The 14,994-nt window shown below is 39.7% G+C and overlaps 1 protein-coding gene across 1 annotated transcript in view; it reads right to left on the reverse strand.

Annotated features, from left to right (window-relative positions):
• Positions 1-239: 239 nt before the first annotated feature.
• LOC131161339 (vacuolar protein sorting-associated protein 35B-like) overlaps positions 240-14,994 on the reverse strand; it is a 30,442-nt gene continuing 15,687 nt past the window's right edge. The window contains exons 17-22 of the mRNA XM_058117045.1: positions 2,423-2,491; positions 1,962-2,042; positions 1,739-1,846; positions 1,552-1,655; positions 1,174-1,287; positions 240-1,052 (exon numbers count right to left, since the gene is read on the reverse strand). Coding sequence (XP_057973028.1) covers positions 842-1,052; positions 1,174-1,287; positions 1,552-1,655; positions 1,739-1,846; positions 1,962-2,042; positions 2,423-2,491 — 687 coding nt within the window. The 3' untranslated portion in view covers positions 240-841. The remainder of the gene's footprint in view (positions 1,053-1,173; positions 1,288-1,551; positions 1,656-1,738; positions 1,847-1,961; positions 2,043-2,422; positions 2,492-14,994) is intronic.

Genomic DNA, 14,994 nt, shown 5'->3' on the forward strand with positions numbered 1-14,994 from the left:
TTTCCTTTCAAAAAGGTTCGTATATAGCGCAGCAGGTAAAAAATTGATTGCTGTTTTGCGTATTCCACTCATTTTACCCATAAACATCGACTTACCTATTGCACATGCTCATTAATTTACACCATGCCACAAACATGATCCGACCATCGTTTGGTATGGCAACAAACACGAGTTATCCTCCCAATGTCTATAAACAATATCTCACCACAACAAAATTAAAGTCAAATTGCATTTATCAATGACTCAAGCTTCAATCATCATATTTTCATCCGTGTGAATTTGAATATAACTCAATATAATTTTATATTGTATTGTCTAAACCCATACATATCCAAACTAAGATCTGATATACAAGATGCCTAAAACACCTAAACGACTTCTCTATGTCAGGCCAAGACACATTGAGTCCAAATTATGCAAAAATAAAAATAAAAATAAAAATGATGATTTAATATCATTTCCACCAAAAGTGCAATCAACTCCCTGCTGTTAATATCCAATTCCACAAAAGGTACTAAATGAAAATTGGGACAGATCTTCGGGCCTGAATTCTGAAGGCAGAATTTTTCCGCGCAGTTACACGTGGACCAGAGACTCAAATTGAAACAGGCCCAACTTCTGAAAAATAAAGAAAAAATTTGCATACTCACAAACAGGACATTTGATTGGTAACAGGGAAGGCTATTCCAGTCCCTCCCATAGTTGAGAAGAGACCATATTCTGACTCGAGCCCAGATTCCCTCCTACGCCAGACCATTTCTCTTTCCAGCTGCCCCAGATAGCAACTTGTTTCCCCATGGTCTTGGTTTATAATAAGGCACCTTTTATGTTCTTCACCAAGTTAAACCTTGATAGTACCGTATCTATCACCCATTGCACCACCTTTTTGCCTCTGGAACTGAATGTATCGCAATGTACTGGCAAAGAATGCTTCAGAAGCTGGATCCGCAGTCGTCGAGTCACTTTGCAGCTCAGTGGTAATCAGTTCTACTAGGCTCTGTATGGCTACACTCGTTATCTGAGGATTTCCCTTCTCAAAAAAATAAAGGTACCTGAAGCATGTCGGCCCATGAATAGTAAGTACAATTATTATTATTATTATTATCATAAAAGCAAAAAATCTAACACAATAAAAATGGCACGAATTAAATTTGCTGAGTTCAAAGGACCAACTTGTTCAATATTTCAACAAAGAGCGTGACAGGACCACTGCTACCCCGTGCAACATTGGCCATCTGTTGAGCAGCATTTGCAATCCTCAAGGAACGCTTTAGACAAAGCAAGACTCTGCAATTATAGAAAGAACCAAAAGTCGTATCATTTTCCCTAGTTTCTGAGCATCAAGGAAAATCATAAATATAAGCTTCAAGTAGAAATGAGTTAAATGAGCCCTAATATCAGGAGAGCGAGTAAAATCTTCTTCTTTTTTTTCTTTTTTTTTTTTTTTCTGTATGTCAAGATGAACAAAAAATTATCAAGTGATTATTAATGAAGAAAGCAAAGTACAAAAACAACTCGATTGATTTCAATAATGTCTGGCACAAAGCACACCTTTCTCCATCCTTAATGCCATCCTGATCATCAACCCAAAAAAGATGTGAACATGCATAGACAGCTCTGCACTGATCAGGCTTCTTTAGAAGCTTTGCAGAATACTGAACAAAGGAAACAAATCATGCAAGGGCTTCAGCAGAAACAACTAGAAGGACAATAGCAGAGTGATTTCAAATATTATTACCCCTGTAGCCTTGTGCGTTAAAGTATCTCTGTTTTCAACACCAAATACATTCATCCTCTGTAAAGTGCCAATTATTAGATGTATAGCAGTCACCTGAGCTTTGGAATCCTATTGACACAGGACACATCCATTCGGGAAAAAGAAATTAAGAAAATCCAAATATGATCCAATTTAGTCATTTCATACTTCAAGAAAATCAAGAAACTGGTCTACAGGCAATTACCGCAACTTCTTCCTCGTATAACACAAAAGCCTGTGTGAAATATTCATATGCGATGGGCTCAAGATCACAGTCACAAGCAGCCTAATTATAAATAAAGCAAAAAGACAAATACAAGTTAGAAAAACTTTTAATCCTTCCACAATGGTTCATAGGCATAAAAATTAAAGTTGTGATTGTTCCATGGAAAATAAAATCAAGAGAAGATGAGCACTTAAATGTGACAGGAATGAAACATTGGCAGGAATGAAAATAAGATGGCAATGAAGGAATGTTTATGTCTGACTCAACATTCCAAGAAATGATTTCATCAAAACTCTAGATTTTCCCTCAAACTTGAAGAATTATATATTCAAAATTGGTATTAAATTCTTAAGCTCCAAACGGAATTGAGAGAGTTGCCTGGAATCAATACACTGACCCCTTTTTTTTTTTTTTTGCAGTACCAAATACTGATTGCATACCTCAGCACATTGAAGGTACAACCTTAATGCTAGTTCAGGTGACGGAACGTATGCTAGAGCCTCAATAGTCTGAAACAAGATAGAAGAGTGTTATCAAATGCAATGCATGAGGACACAGAAACAAAAACACTAACAAAGAAAATGCTTTTTCACTAACATTGCCCAAGCAAACAACCAAAGTGATTGAGGCCCTCTCTCACAACCCAAACACCCCTCCCCTCAGTAAGCAAAAATAAAATGCATAATATATGCAATGGAGAAGGGAAATCCCAAACTAGATGGTTATAATATGTGAAACCATCCAAATAGCCATGGCCCAAAAAACAAAATCAGGCATTCACATGAAGAATGTATGTAAACAAGCCAGCCATACCTAGCACCTGTTGTATACTATTTTAAGAACTTGTACCATTTCTTTATTTCCAAGAACAGCAAGCAATGGAAATGCAAAAAACATCATCATTTCAAGGAAATCCCGTGTCCCCCACCCCTTGGGCCAAAAAGGGGAAAAAGGCAAAATTCACTAAACACTCCCCTGACACTTAAAACATATTGACCACCCATGACATTTATTTTGAGTGTTACTAATTACCCTTCAGTTAGGCAACAGTTAGTGGGCCAAACAGAGTGCAATAACATCATTTTATTTATTTATTTATTTTCAAATGCTTTTTCTACACTCATTAAAGCTCATAGTAACATTTTATTTAATTCTTTCTCCTCTCCCCTTCCTCTCTCCTTCATTGTTAACGAGGACAGACGAGCCGAAAAGTTCTGCTCAATTTCTTGTATTCCATGGCGAAATTGATCGATTTACATGCAAAATAAGTGATTTTGAATATGGTCTCTGAATTTTCTTAATTATAAGTTCTAAGATATATTTCATTATTTTTGGATCTTCAGCTCAATTTCTTGTATTCCATGGCGAAATTGATCGATTTACATGCAAAATAAGTGATTTTGAATATGGTCTCTGAATTTTCGTAATTATAAGTTCTAAAAGAGATTTCATTATTTTTGGGCTTAGGTCAGTAAGTCATCTGGAACCAGAAGGTGTGTGTGCAGATATAAATGGATGTCACTTCACAGATGTTCAAGAGGGATATTTTCTTCTGTGGGTTGAAGGTCAAGTCATGGAATGGTCATGAACACAGTGACCATGAAACACTAACACCAGCAAACTGTGAATTGCTATGATATGAAGTTTAACTCGGTATTTTACGTACAACATATATTTTTAGCAGAAATGGTAGCAACATTGATTTACAGTGTTATAAGCGTTGTAGACACCCCATTTTGTCAAGGCCAAATATAACAAATGCGCTATTATTATTATTATTAGTTTACTATTATTAATAGTTTACCATTATTATTATTATTATTAGTATTATTATTATTAGTTTACTACTATTATTATGATCATTAATATTATTATTATTATTATTAGTTTACTAATATTAATAGTTTACCATTATTATTATTGTTATTATTATTATTATCACAACAAAAAACACAAAAAGAAGAAACAAAACAAATACCAAAATACAGAAATTCAAAATACATGGAAATAGGAAAGCAAAATGCTAGGAGATGCTGGAAGCTAGTACAAACAATGGGTGCAGACAAAAAGCACGAGGGTACATGCAAATTAAATACAGTAAGAGAGATGCCCCAACAGCCTATATAAAAGGCAGGCCTGCACTCGCACAAAAAAAGGGGTCTTCATTGGTCACTATTCATTTGTCACCCCACCACTCTCTCTCATTTCTCTCGCTCATCTACTTCTTTCATTCTCTTCATCCCCCTCACAGACTACCTCCCTCTCCCTCATCTCTCTCAACCTCTCCTTCCTCATCTCGCTCCCATCATCACTGTCACCACCCCACACCGGCCCTCACTCTCCCTCCCACAGTCACGGTTTTTCATTCGCCTTCTTCCTGCCTGTCTCCCTTGCTCGTCACCCCACCATCGTCATTCGTGAGCTCCAAATAATCGGCCACTCACCTGCAAACTTCGCCCCAGGTTCACCTCTACTACCCTCATTCTCCACTCTCAGGCTCTCTCAGATCACACTCTTCCATCCCCACTCTAAGACTCCCTCTCTTCCTTCTGTGGCTGTTCATCGTCACCATCTCCCACCCTCTCACCCCTGCATCACACCACAAATCCTCCACCGTCTTCTCTCTCACGGTTCATCCATCCTTCACAGCTTCCAGCCCTCACGGTTCATCCATCCTTCACAACTCCCAGACTCCCAGCCTCGTCATCGCAGCGACCACCATCCTCACACCTCCTTCACCTCCGACCCTCTAATCGCTTGACCTGAAAACTTTTCATCTCGTTTGTCACCGGCTTCACTCCCTATCTCGCTCGCCCCTCCACCGGTCTTCTTCAGTTCCGGCGTCGTTCCCCCCAAACCACCTCTCGCCATCACCACCTCACTACCGTCACCACGAAAAAAGTGACTTGAAAAAAGTTCAAAAATTCACAAAAAAAGTTCATAACACTCAGAAAACCACAAAAAATTCAAAAATTTCTTAAGAAAATGCCAAAAATATTTTTGACTTGATTTTCATCGTTTTTCTTTGATTATCTTTTTGTTATTTCAAAATATGGGGAAAATATAAAAATTGTTATAAAAATTCAAGAAAATTGCAAAAATTTATAAAAAATATTTTGAGATTGAAAATTCATTTTTTTGCAAATTTTTTAACGCCAAATGCACTCCAAAAATCTCTCAGAATATTATTTTTCACACTTAGAAAATTCTGTAAAAATTTCCAAATCCCGAGAGCGTATTTTTATACCTTTTTTTCTCAATTTTTCATCGTGATGATTTAAAAGGGAGGCATGAGCTCTTCAGAGCACGGTATGGCCCGGTTCTAAGGAAATACTTATATAGTATCTTATTTTGTGCATTTCTTTGACACTTTTTGAAAGGGAGTAATTTCAAAGGCTTATTAAAATTGATTTGCAAGATAGTTTTCGATTAATTAGGTACCGTTCGTAAGAATGGGCGTATAGGGGGTGCTGATACCTTCCCCTCATGTAACCGAACTCCTGAGCCCGACTCTGGTAACGCAAACTGATTCTACCCTTAATTGGGTAGCAATCAAGTGTTCTAACATACTAAAAGGTTAATGGCGACTCCATCACATCATGTATTCCACGAAAATATCATTTTTAAAATCTACACCTTACCTTGTCCAAGTTCGCGTTCGGGAACGTCGCGACAGTTTGGATGTTTTGTACAGTGTTAATATTTGATTATATTCGATTGTTTCCATGTTAAGCATGTGACTATTGATGAATAATTTGACAAGCATGTGATCAATTGTACATACTTTTAAGCATGTGACTATTCGTGAATAATTTGACAAGCATGTGATTAATTATACATACTTTAGAGCATGTGATTACTTGTGAATATTTAGCTTAAATTAACATGTGGATGAATGTGGGGTAGAGGGAGTAGAGGATAAAAAGATGATTTCACACACTCTCACACGCCCTATACCCGGGCTTTCCCTACTAGGATTAGATAGGAGTGTAATAGCATCAGTCTCTTCATAGCAAAGCTTGATAGGACCCGCGAACCACTCCACTCAGTACAGGCTTTGTCCGGACCCCTATGAGGGAGGATTAAAGTTCAATTTGAGAACCTTTTATCAATAGGGATTAGAGCCTAACCACACGTAATCATCCAAAATCCCCTCCCTAGGGTAGAGTCTCGAAAAAGCCTTGTCAAATGGATATACCTACCTCGGGTTGGGACAGGAACCTCATCCTTCTCCACATAATTTGACCTGGTTTTTTGTATATATGTTTTTAAAATGCTTTGTATTGTGCCATACATTTAACATCCATATCTTTGATTAAGTGTGAGTAGCTGAGTAAGTATGTGAATTGTGAATATTTGTTTCTGTATCCTTGAATAAGCATGTAAATATCTTTGTTTAATTGTGAATGTTTGTCATAATAAATATGTGGATGAATGTGAGGTAGGGGGATCAGGTTAAAATTGAACTCACACACTTTCACAGCTCTATACCTAGACTTTACATGCTAAGATTAGAAAGGAGTGTAAGACTGTTTGTCCCCACGTGGCAGGGCTCGTGGAGACCCGCGAACCACTCTGCTCAATCTGGGAACCTTTTGTCAATAGGGATTAGAGTCTAACCACACATGTATATCCAAAATCCTTTACTTAGGACAAAGCCACAGAGAACCCTGTATATTTACCTACCCCGGGTTTGGGACAAAAGATCCATCCTTCTCTATGTGCTTTCATGTTTGTACAAAATTGTTTTGAACTGTGTGATATTATCACCGATATACTGCATCCACATTAGGCATCCATATCACTTGACCAAAATTTGGAAAAAAACCCTTTTCATTCATGAAAGATTCAAGCTTTAGCTCCCTCGATACCCTGCAGGGGAAAAATAGATTAGTCCCGAGATCATTAATGAATAGGTTTTTCCCGGAATTCTGACTGAATGATTACCTAGGTTGCATTACATGCATCCATGCATAAATTCAAACATAATCCATGCATGAGATTTCCTCTCCAATAGGTCAAGAAATCACGACCCAATTTCTTGTAAAACCAGGCAAAATCGAAATTCGGAATTCCAACATTGAGCCCACCTCTACCCACCCTTACAACACCCGAAGAAAGGTTAGAATTATGGCGGAGCAGCTGGAAAACCGAGTCCTAGGCATAGAACAAGGGCAGGAGGAATTGAATGACAAAATGAGCAGGATATTGGAGTTGTTGACGAGTAAAGTGAAGGCTATACAAATACAGGATGACGAGTTAGACACGGATCCCGTCCGCGCTCCTGGGTTCACCCCGATCCATGGGCAAACATCGGCACCGCTGCCTATCGTCGCAGAAGGGCCACTACCAAACATTCCCCCGTTCGTTCCAATTGCACCATTCCCAGGGATTCCAACGGTTGAAGTATCTTCGATGATGGCAAATGTGAGGGCAAGTAAAATCGCAACCGAGGGTCGCTGTGACGTGCTTGAAGAGCGGTTGAGAGCCATTGAGAAATTTAATTCATTCGGTTCTGTTGATCCGGTGGACCTTTGCCTAGTGCCGAAGACCACTTTGCCGCCAAAATTCAAGATCTCGGACTTTGAAAAATTCGATGGAACCCGATGTCCTCGAACCCACCTACAGTTGTACTATCAGGCAATGACAGCATACTCAGACAACGAAAAACAGATGATGCACTACTTTTAGAACAGTCTAACCAATGCGGCTGTTAGATGGTACATCCAGCAAGACAGAGCACGAATTCTCACCTAGAGAGATCTGGCCAATGCCTTTATGACTCAATACTGCATGTGATGGAAATGGTGCCAGATGGCATAACCTTGCAGGCCATGGAGAAAAAGCCAACCGAAACGTTCAGAGAATACGCCTATAAATGAAGAGACAAGGCTATTCAAGTGAACCCTCCAGCAGATGACCGGGAAGGCATCTCTTTGTTCGTGAGCACGTTAAAAGACCCCTACCGTGGGCATCTTCTAGGAGCAACTCCCCATAATTTCATGGATATTGTAGCTGCTGGAGGGAGGATTGAGGCCGCCATCAAGACAGGTCAAGCCAAAGGTGTGGATTTAGACTCAAGTTCAAGCAAGAAATGGACTGGTAAGAAAAAAGATGAGGAAGCCCACATGATTCAAGGGCATTATTACCAAGGCAGACGAAACCGAGGACCCAGGATGAATTCTGTTTTTGAGCCCAACATTAATCAGATAGCGCTTGCAGGATCAAGGCCTCAGTTTGTTCCCTCTAGGCCTACACCAGCCCAGCAAAATGTTCAGACACAAGGAAGGGATCTTAATAAAGTGGAGCCAATTCCTATGACCTATTTAGAGCATTCCTTCAGTTGCTCGAAATAAAGCTCATCGCGGTAATCCCCGAAATAGTTGTACGGCATCCCCTCCCGCAATGGTATGACCCAGATGCTTGGTGCGCATATCACTCCAATTCTCCTGGCCACACCGTGGACCGCTACTGGACATTTAAACACAAGGTGCAATCATTGAGAGATACTGGATGGTTGGCGTTTGATGACAAAGCCTAGGATATACGGAAACCCGTTGCCTAATCATGATGGGGAGTGTGGTTAACACCGCCGGATCAAAGGACTAAATGTTGTTCAGTTACTGAACCAGTAGTGAAAAATCTGCTCAAAGGGTTGTTTCCATCTTGTTTTAATCATCTTGAAATTTGAATTGAATGAAATGCATTCTAGTCTTGTGCCAAATGTTGTCCACTTTTGCTTGCATTTTGCATGCTAACACAGGAATTGATCTTACTAGAACAAGGGACTTGGAGTTAGTAATTGATTTTGGGAAACCACTCAATGGGGTCAAGAAAAAAAAAAAAAAATGAAGGAAAAGCCTCCAAACTAAAGTTTAGACCACACTACAGGATATGAACAAGGAGCCTTGTTAATAGTAGGAAAAGGACAAAATATCAAGCTTCACATTGGCTCGTTGAAACTTATTAGTATCTTAAAAGTATGATGGTTATATTTTGATCAAATGAAGGGTGGCCATTCTTGGCCGACCAGTTTTCCCCTAAAAAGAACCAAACCTTTATTTACCATTTGTTAAACTCTTTGAGCTTGAATATTAAACCATTTTCTTTGAAGAAGTCATTTCATAAAAGTTAAACCGGGTTCGGGGTTTTCAAGGGTTTGGCAAATCATGTAAGACAACAATTAGCTGCCAAAGTGACGGCAAGCCATTTTTCCGCTACCCAGAAAAAATTGAGAAAAGAAAATACCCTTTGATAGCCCCGTTGAGCCTGAAACATTTAATTTCTTGGCTAACCTGTCAAATGATCACACCCCACACTAGGGCAGTTTTAAAAAATCCCAAATACAGGTCTAGTTCCCTTCATGAAAGGAAAAACAAAAGATGCAGTAAAAAGAGAAGATGCAGAAAAAGAAGAAGAGAAAAAATGAAGAAAAGAAAGGGACATACTTCCTATGTGATCTCTGACCAAAGATTACCCTTCATAACAACAACAAAATTTGAGCCGGATTTGACCCTTTCCTTCTTTTACCAATTACCCTCAGCTAAGATTACAGTCCAAACAAAGTCCTGACCAGATTGGTGCATACTGTTGTCTTAAATGATTTGTTAGACTCAATGATTGAGTCTGAACTACGTAATGACCTAATCCTGAAAAGATACGTAGGCAACTTGTTTAAAAGACAAGTTCGGTCAATACTTTAGAAAAAGCGTCACCAAACTAGGGCAGAGGACATTGTCTGGGGAAGGGAACTTTGAGCCTTAGTTTCCTTATGCTTGTTGAAACCCAAATCCCTAGCCTACATTTCGTCCCGCGTCTTAAAAACCACCCTGAGGTTGGAATACTAATTAGACTACTTAATAAGTACTAGTCATAATTCAAAACAGAAAGATTGACACAAGCAAGAAAGAATCCCTCAGTGGTGATGCAACAGGGAATTTAGTTTAGGAAGTTGATACATAAAAAGCAAGAGAAAAGAGAAAGATGTTAGCCCATTGAAGTAACTCCTTAAGTTCGTAGTACTGGTAAAATTGTTTCCTATGTGCCAAGCATAGTAAGACATACAAGATTGAGCCTTCCATTTAAATGAAAGTGAGACATCTGATTGCATATTCATTTGAATTTCAAATTGATTTTAAAACATTAAAGAAGCCAATCAAACAGGATCCTTGCTGAGAATGCAAAGATGGCCAAGATTAGCCTCAGATGAGTTTAACTGGGGCAAATTTCAAGACGAGTTTCAGAGGAACTGATTCAGGGGCTGATTTTGTGGAGCCAGTTCCAATGCCTTCATGACAAAGTGAAAGAGCTAAGATTAGTTGCAAACTGGGGCAGATTTTGTGTTGAGATTTCATGGATCCGGTTTTGGTGCCTTCATCTCAAAAAGGGGAACATGGCCAAGATCAAAGATTGGGTGCAGAAAAAGGAAAATTCATGCATTCATGCATTATCATGCATTGAAAGAAAAGAAAACAAATACAAGCACATCATATCAACATGCATGCTTACCCCCCACATTGAGGCATCATAAGTAGCAACATGCATACGCATAGCAACAAAGCACCATTCATTCATACTTGTCTTGTTGAATAAGCTTTTGAATAATCCTTTTGACTGAGCAATTCCTGTTTTGCTAACACCTAGAAACTGGGGCAGCTGACCCTCGGCATAAATTTGATTACCTGGAAACTGGGGCAACTAACCCCAGACACACACTAATTTATCGGGAAACTGGGGCAGTTGACCTAAGGCACAACTTTGATTACTTGGAAACTGAAGTAGCTGACCCCAAGCACACACTGATTTACCTAGAATCTAGGGCAGCTGACCCCAGGCACAAATTTGATTACTTTTAAACCGAGGCAGCTGACCCCCAGGTACCAATCGATTTGTTTTGATACTAGGATAAGTTAACCTAAAGCTCAATCAAGCAATCAGCAGACTCTCAAGATACTAAACTTGAGTAGTTTTCGGGATCATACACCCGAGTTTGCCATCTAACTCTCAGGATTCTACACTTGAGTAGTCTTCAGGATCATACACCCGAGCTTGCCATCTGACTCTCAGGATTCTACACTTGAATTGTCATCGAGATCATACACCTGAGTTTGTCATCAGACTCTTAGAATTCTACACTTGAGTAGTTTTCGGGATCATACACCCGAGTTTGCCATCTGACTCTCAGGATTCTACACTTGAGTAGTCTTCAAGATCATACACCCGAGTTTGTCATCTGACTCTCAGGATTCTACACTTGAGTAGTTTTTGGGATCATACACCCTAGTTTGTAATCTGACTCTCAAGATTCTACACTTGAGTATTTTGCGGGATCATATACCCGAGTTTGCTATCTGACTGTCAGAATTCTACACTTGAGTAGTCTTCGGGATCATACACCCGAGTTTGTCATCTGACTCCCAGGATTCTACACTTGAATGGTTTTCGGGATCATACACCCGAGTTTGCCATCTGACTCTAAGGATTCTACACTTAAGTAGAATCGTCACCCCACCACTCTCTCTCTCATTTCTCTCGCTCATCTCCCTCGTTCATTCTCTTCATCCCCCACTGCCTCCATCTCCCTCATCTCTCTCAACCTCTCCTCTCTCGTCTTGCTCCCATCATCACCGTCACCACCCCACACCAGCCCTCACTCTCCCCCCAACAGTCACAGTTTCTCATTCTCCTTCTTCCTGCCTGTCTCCCTTGCTCGTCACCCCACCATCGTCGTTCGCGAGCTCCAAATAGTCGGCCACTCTCCTGCAAACCCGGCCGCGGGTTCACCTCCACTACCCTCATTCTCCATTCTCAGGCTCTCTCGGATCACACTCTTCCATCCCCACTCTGAGACTCTCCCTCTCTTTCTTCTGTGACTGTTCATCGTCACCATCTCCCACTCTCACCCCCACGTCACACCACAAATCCTCCACAGTCTTCTCTCTCACGATTCATCCATCCTTCACAGCTTCCAGCCCTCACGGTTCATCCATCCTTCAAAGCTCCCAGCCTCGTCGTTGCAGCGACCACCCATCCTCACATCTCCTTCACCTCCGATCCCTCTAATCGCTCCACCTGAAAACTTTTCACCCCGTTCGTCACCGGCTTCACTCCCAATCTCGCTCGCCTCTCCACCGGTCTTCTTCAGTTCCGACGTCGTTCCCCCCAAACCACCTCTCGCCATCACCACCTCACTACCATCACCACCTCGCGCGAATTCCACTCTCTCTCATCTCATCTCCATTCTCCCTCGCAACCCAGCTCAACTGCCATCATCGTCCTCACCATCCCCCAGAACCCTCATCTCCCTCGCCTCTCTGAACCCAACCATAATCTCCTCCCAGTCACTCCACGGCAACACCATCAAACTTGCACCCAAGGGGTGGGGTCACTGTTCCCTCATCACCCCACACGACACCGCAGCATCCTTCACTGTCAGCCCCTCGCAACTAGGGGTGTACAAAAATTACCGAAAAATCGAAAATCAGATTGAAACCATAAACGGTTTGGTTTTCGGTTTCCGGTTTTGGTTGTGGTTTCCAAAAATAAAAATGTTCGGTTTCGGTATTGGTTTCAATTTTTTGTTGAAACCGAACCGAAAAAAATCGAAAAACCGATTTATATAAGATATATATATATATATATATATATATATATATAATATGGCTAGTAAAAATATAGCATGCAATATAGCCACTATAGAAAATTAAAATGCTCAATAAATTTCAACAACTTTATAAAAAATAAAGGTTATTTTTTTGTAAAAAAAATTGGTTAAAACCAAAAAACCGCAATTGAACCGCCACATTTTCGGTTTTCAATTAAAGCATAATTTCGGTTCGGTTTCGGTTTCAATTCGGAAGTCTCAAAATCGAAAATTTTAGTTCGGTTTTCGGTTCTGGCCAAAACCGAACCGTGTACAGTCCTACTCGCAACCCTCAACCTCACAGCCACTGGGTCTTCAAGAAACAGATAGAACTCACACACACACCTCCCTCTCTCTCGGATCTCCATCATCTCCGGCCTTGCACAAGGCAGCAGTGAGTACTTCATTCGCCTGGACATCGGAACTCCTCCGACGTTCAAGTACCTGGTTCTCGATGCCAAATCAGACCACCCTCCTGCAGATCCGGCCACACACCACTGTTCGGGTGTTCCCAATCACAGCTGCCCGAGACCTCGTGTAACCACGACCTCCTGGCTGTCTGAACACATCCCCCTACTGGAATAGCCATTTGAGGATGCATGCAACTTGCTGTGTAGCTTGGTTTACAATGAGGGTTTATCCTTTTTTTTTTATGTTTAGCTTATTGTGATGTTTATATCTATTAATTATGTCTTGTCATGTGTTGGCATTTATTATATATATATATATATATATATATATGTGTGTGTGTGTGTGTGTGTGTGTATAATTGCAGGGACACGTGGTCTCGCACGGAAGGTTGCACGTGTCCGATTCTTTGGCCTTGACTGGGCCTAAAACTGATAAACCCCCTTTTGACCGATTCGCTCCCGAACCGGTTCGGTCCCCTGAACCGGAATGGAACCAGTTGGACTATTTTATTTGGTATGTTATTATTTAAACATTTAATAATTCAAAAATTCACAAAAAAAAGTTCATAACACTCAAAAGATCACAAAAAATTCAAAAAAAATCACAAGAAAATGCCAAAAATATTTTTGACTTGATTTTCATCGTTTTTCTTTAATTATATTTTTGTGATTTCAAAATCTGGGGAAAATATAAAAATTGTTATAAAAATTCAGGAAAATTGCAAAAAATTATTAAAATATTTTGAGATTGAAAATTCATCTTTTTGCAAATTTTTCGTCCCCAAATGCACTCAAAAAACCTCCCAAAATATTATTTTTCACACTTAGAAAATTCTATAAAAATTTCAAAATCTCGGGAGCGTATTTTTGTACCCTATTTTCTTGATTTTCTATCCCGATGATTTAAAAGGGAGGCATGAGCTCTTCGGAGTATGGTATGCCCCCGTTTCTAAGGGAATACTTATATAGTATCTTATTTAGTACATTTCTTTTACACTTTTTGAAAGGAGTAATTTCAAAGGCTTATTAAAATTGATGTGCGGGATAGTTTTCGATTAATTAGTTACCATTCGTAAGAACGGGCGTGTAGAGGATGCTGATACCTTCCCCTCGCGTAACTGAACTCCCGAACCCGACTCTGGTAACGCAGACCAATTTTACCCTTAATTGGGTAGTAATCAAGTGTTCTAACCACACTAAAAGGTTAGTGGCGACTCCATCACATCATGTGTTCCACGAAAATATCATTTTTAAAATCAACACCTTACCTTGTCCAAGTTCGCGTCCGGGAACATCGCGACAAGCGTATAATGCCATTTTCAATTATCATTAACTGACTTCACCAAAGATTCACTTTTCATATCTAGAAACACATTACCATCCTCTCCTAAATATACAAGTTCTATTACACATTTTTAACCAATATATCTAATAAGTATACCTTGATTGTACCCCCCTTTTCGAGCTTGTATCAAATATGGAATAAGCTTTTTTGTTTTTTGGGAGAAGGTTGGGTTTGTCCAGAGTTGGTGGAGGATCTGCTAGTCACTTTTTCTAGTTGTGGTAAAAGGAAGGATGCACATTCTCTGGACTTGTGTTGTTTTTGTAGTTCTGTCGAGTTTATGATTGGATCAAATGCTCATATATTTATGGGAGAATAGATGATTTTTCCTTTGTTATAGGAGAAAATCATTACGTTGCCTCACTTTGGTGTGCTTCTGCTGATTGCTTTAAAGGAGTGAGGTTTTTTTATTTCCGATGGGATTGGCTTGCTTTGTTAGTCTGATTATTTTTTCTTGATTTATTGTTTTATTTGTTTTTTCTCGCTTATTTCGAGGAATATTTCTTTATCTCCTTTTGTATTATACCTATTCTAACAAATTCATCTTCTTTTTCTATCAAATAACACTGGTCATAAATTTCATCACCTTTTTGTTTTCAATCCTTCAATACTCCATGG

Source organism: Malania oleifera, chromosome 8 (genome assembly GCF_029873635.1).
Source record: "Malania oleifera isolate guangnan ecotype guangnan chromosome 8, ASM2987363v1, whole genome shotgun sequence".
Taxonomy (NCBI): domain Eukaryota; kingdom Viridiplantae; phylum Streptophyta; class Magnoliopsida; order Santalales; family Ximeniaceae; genus Malania; species Malania oleifera.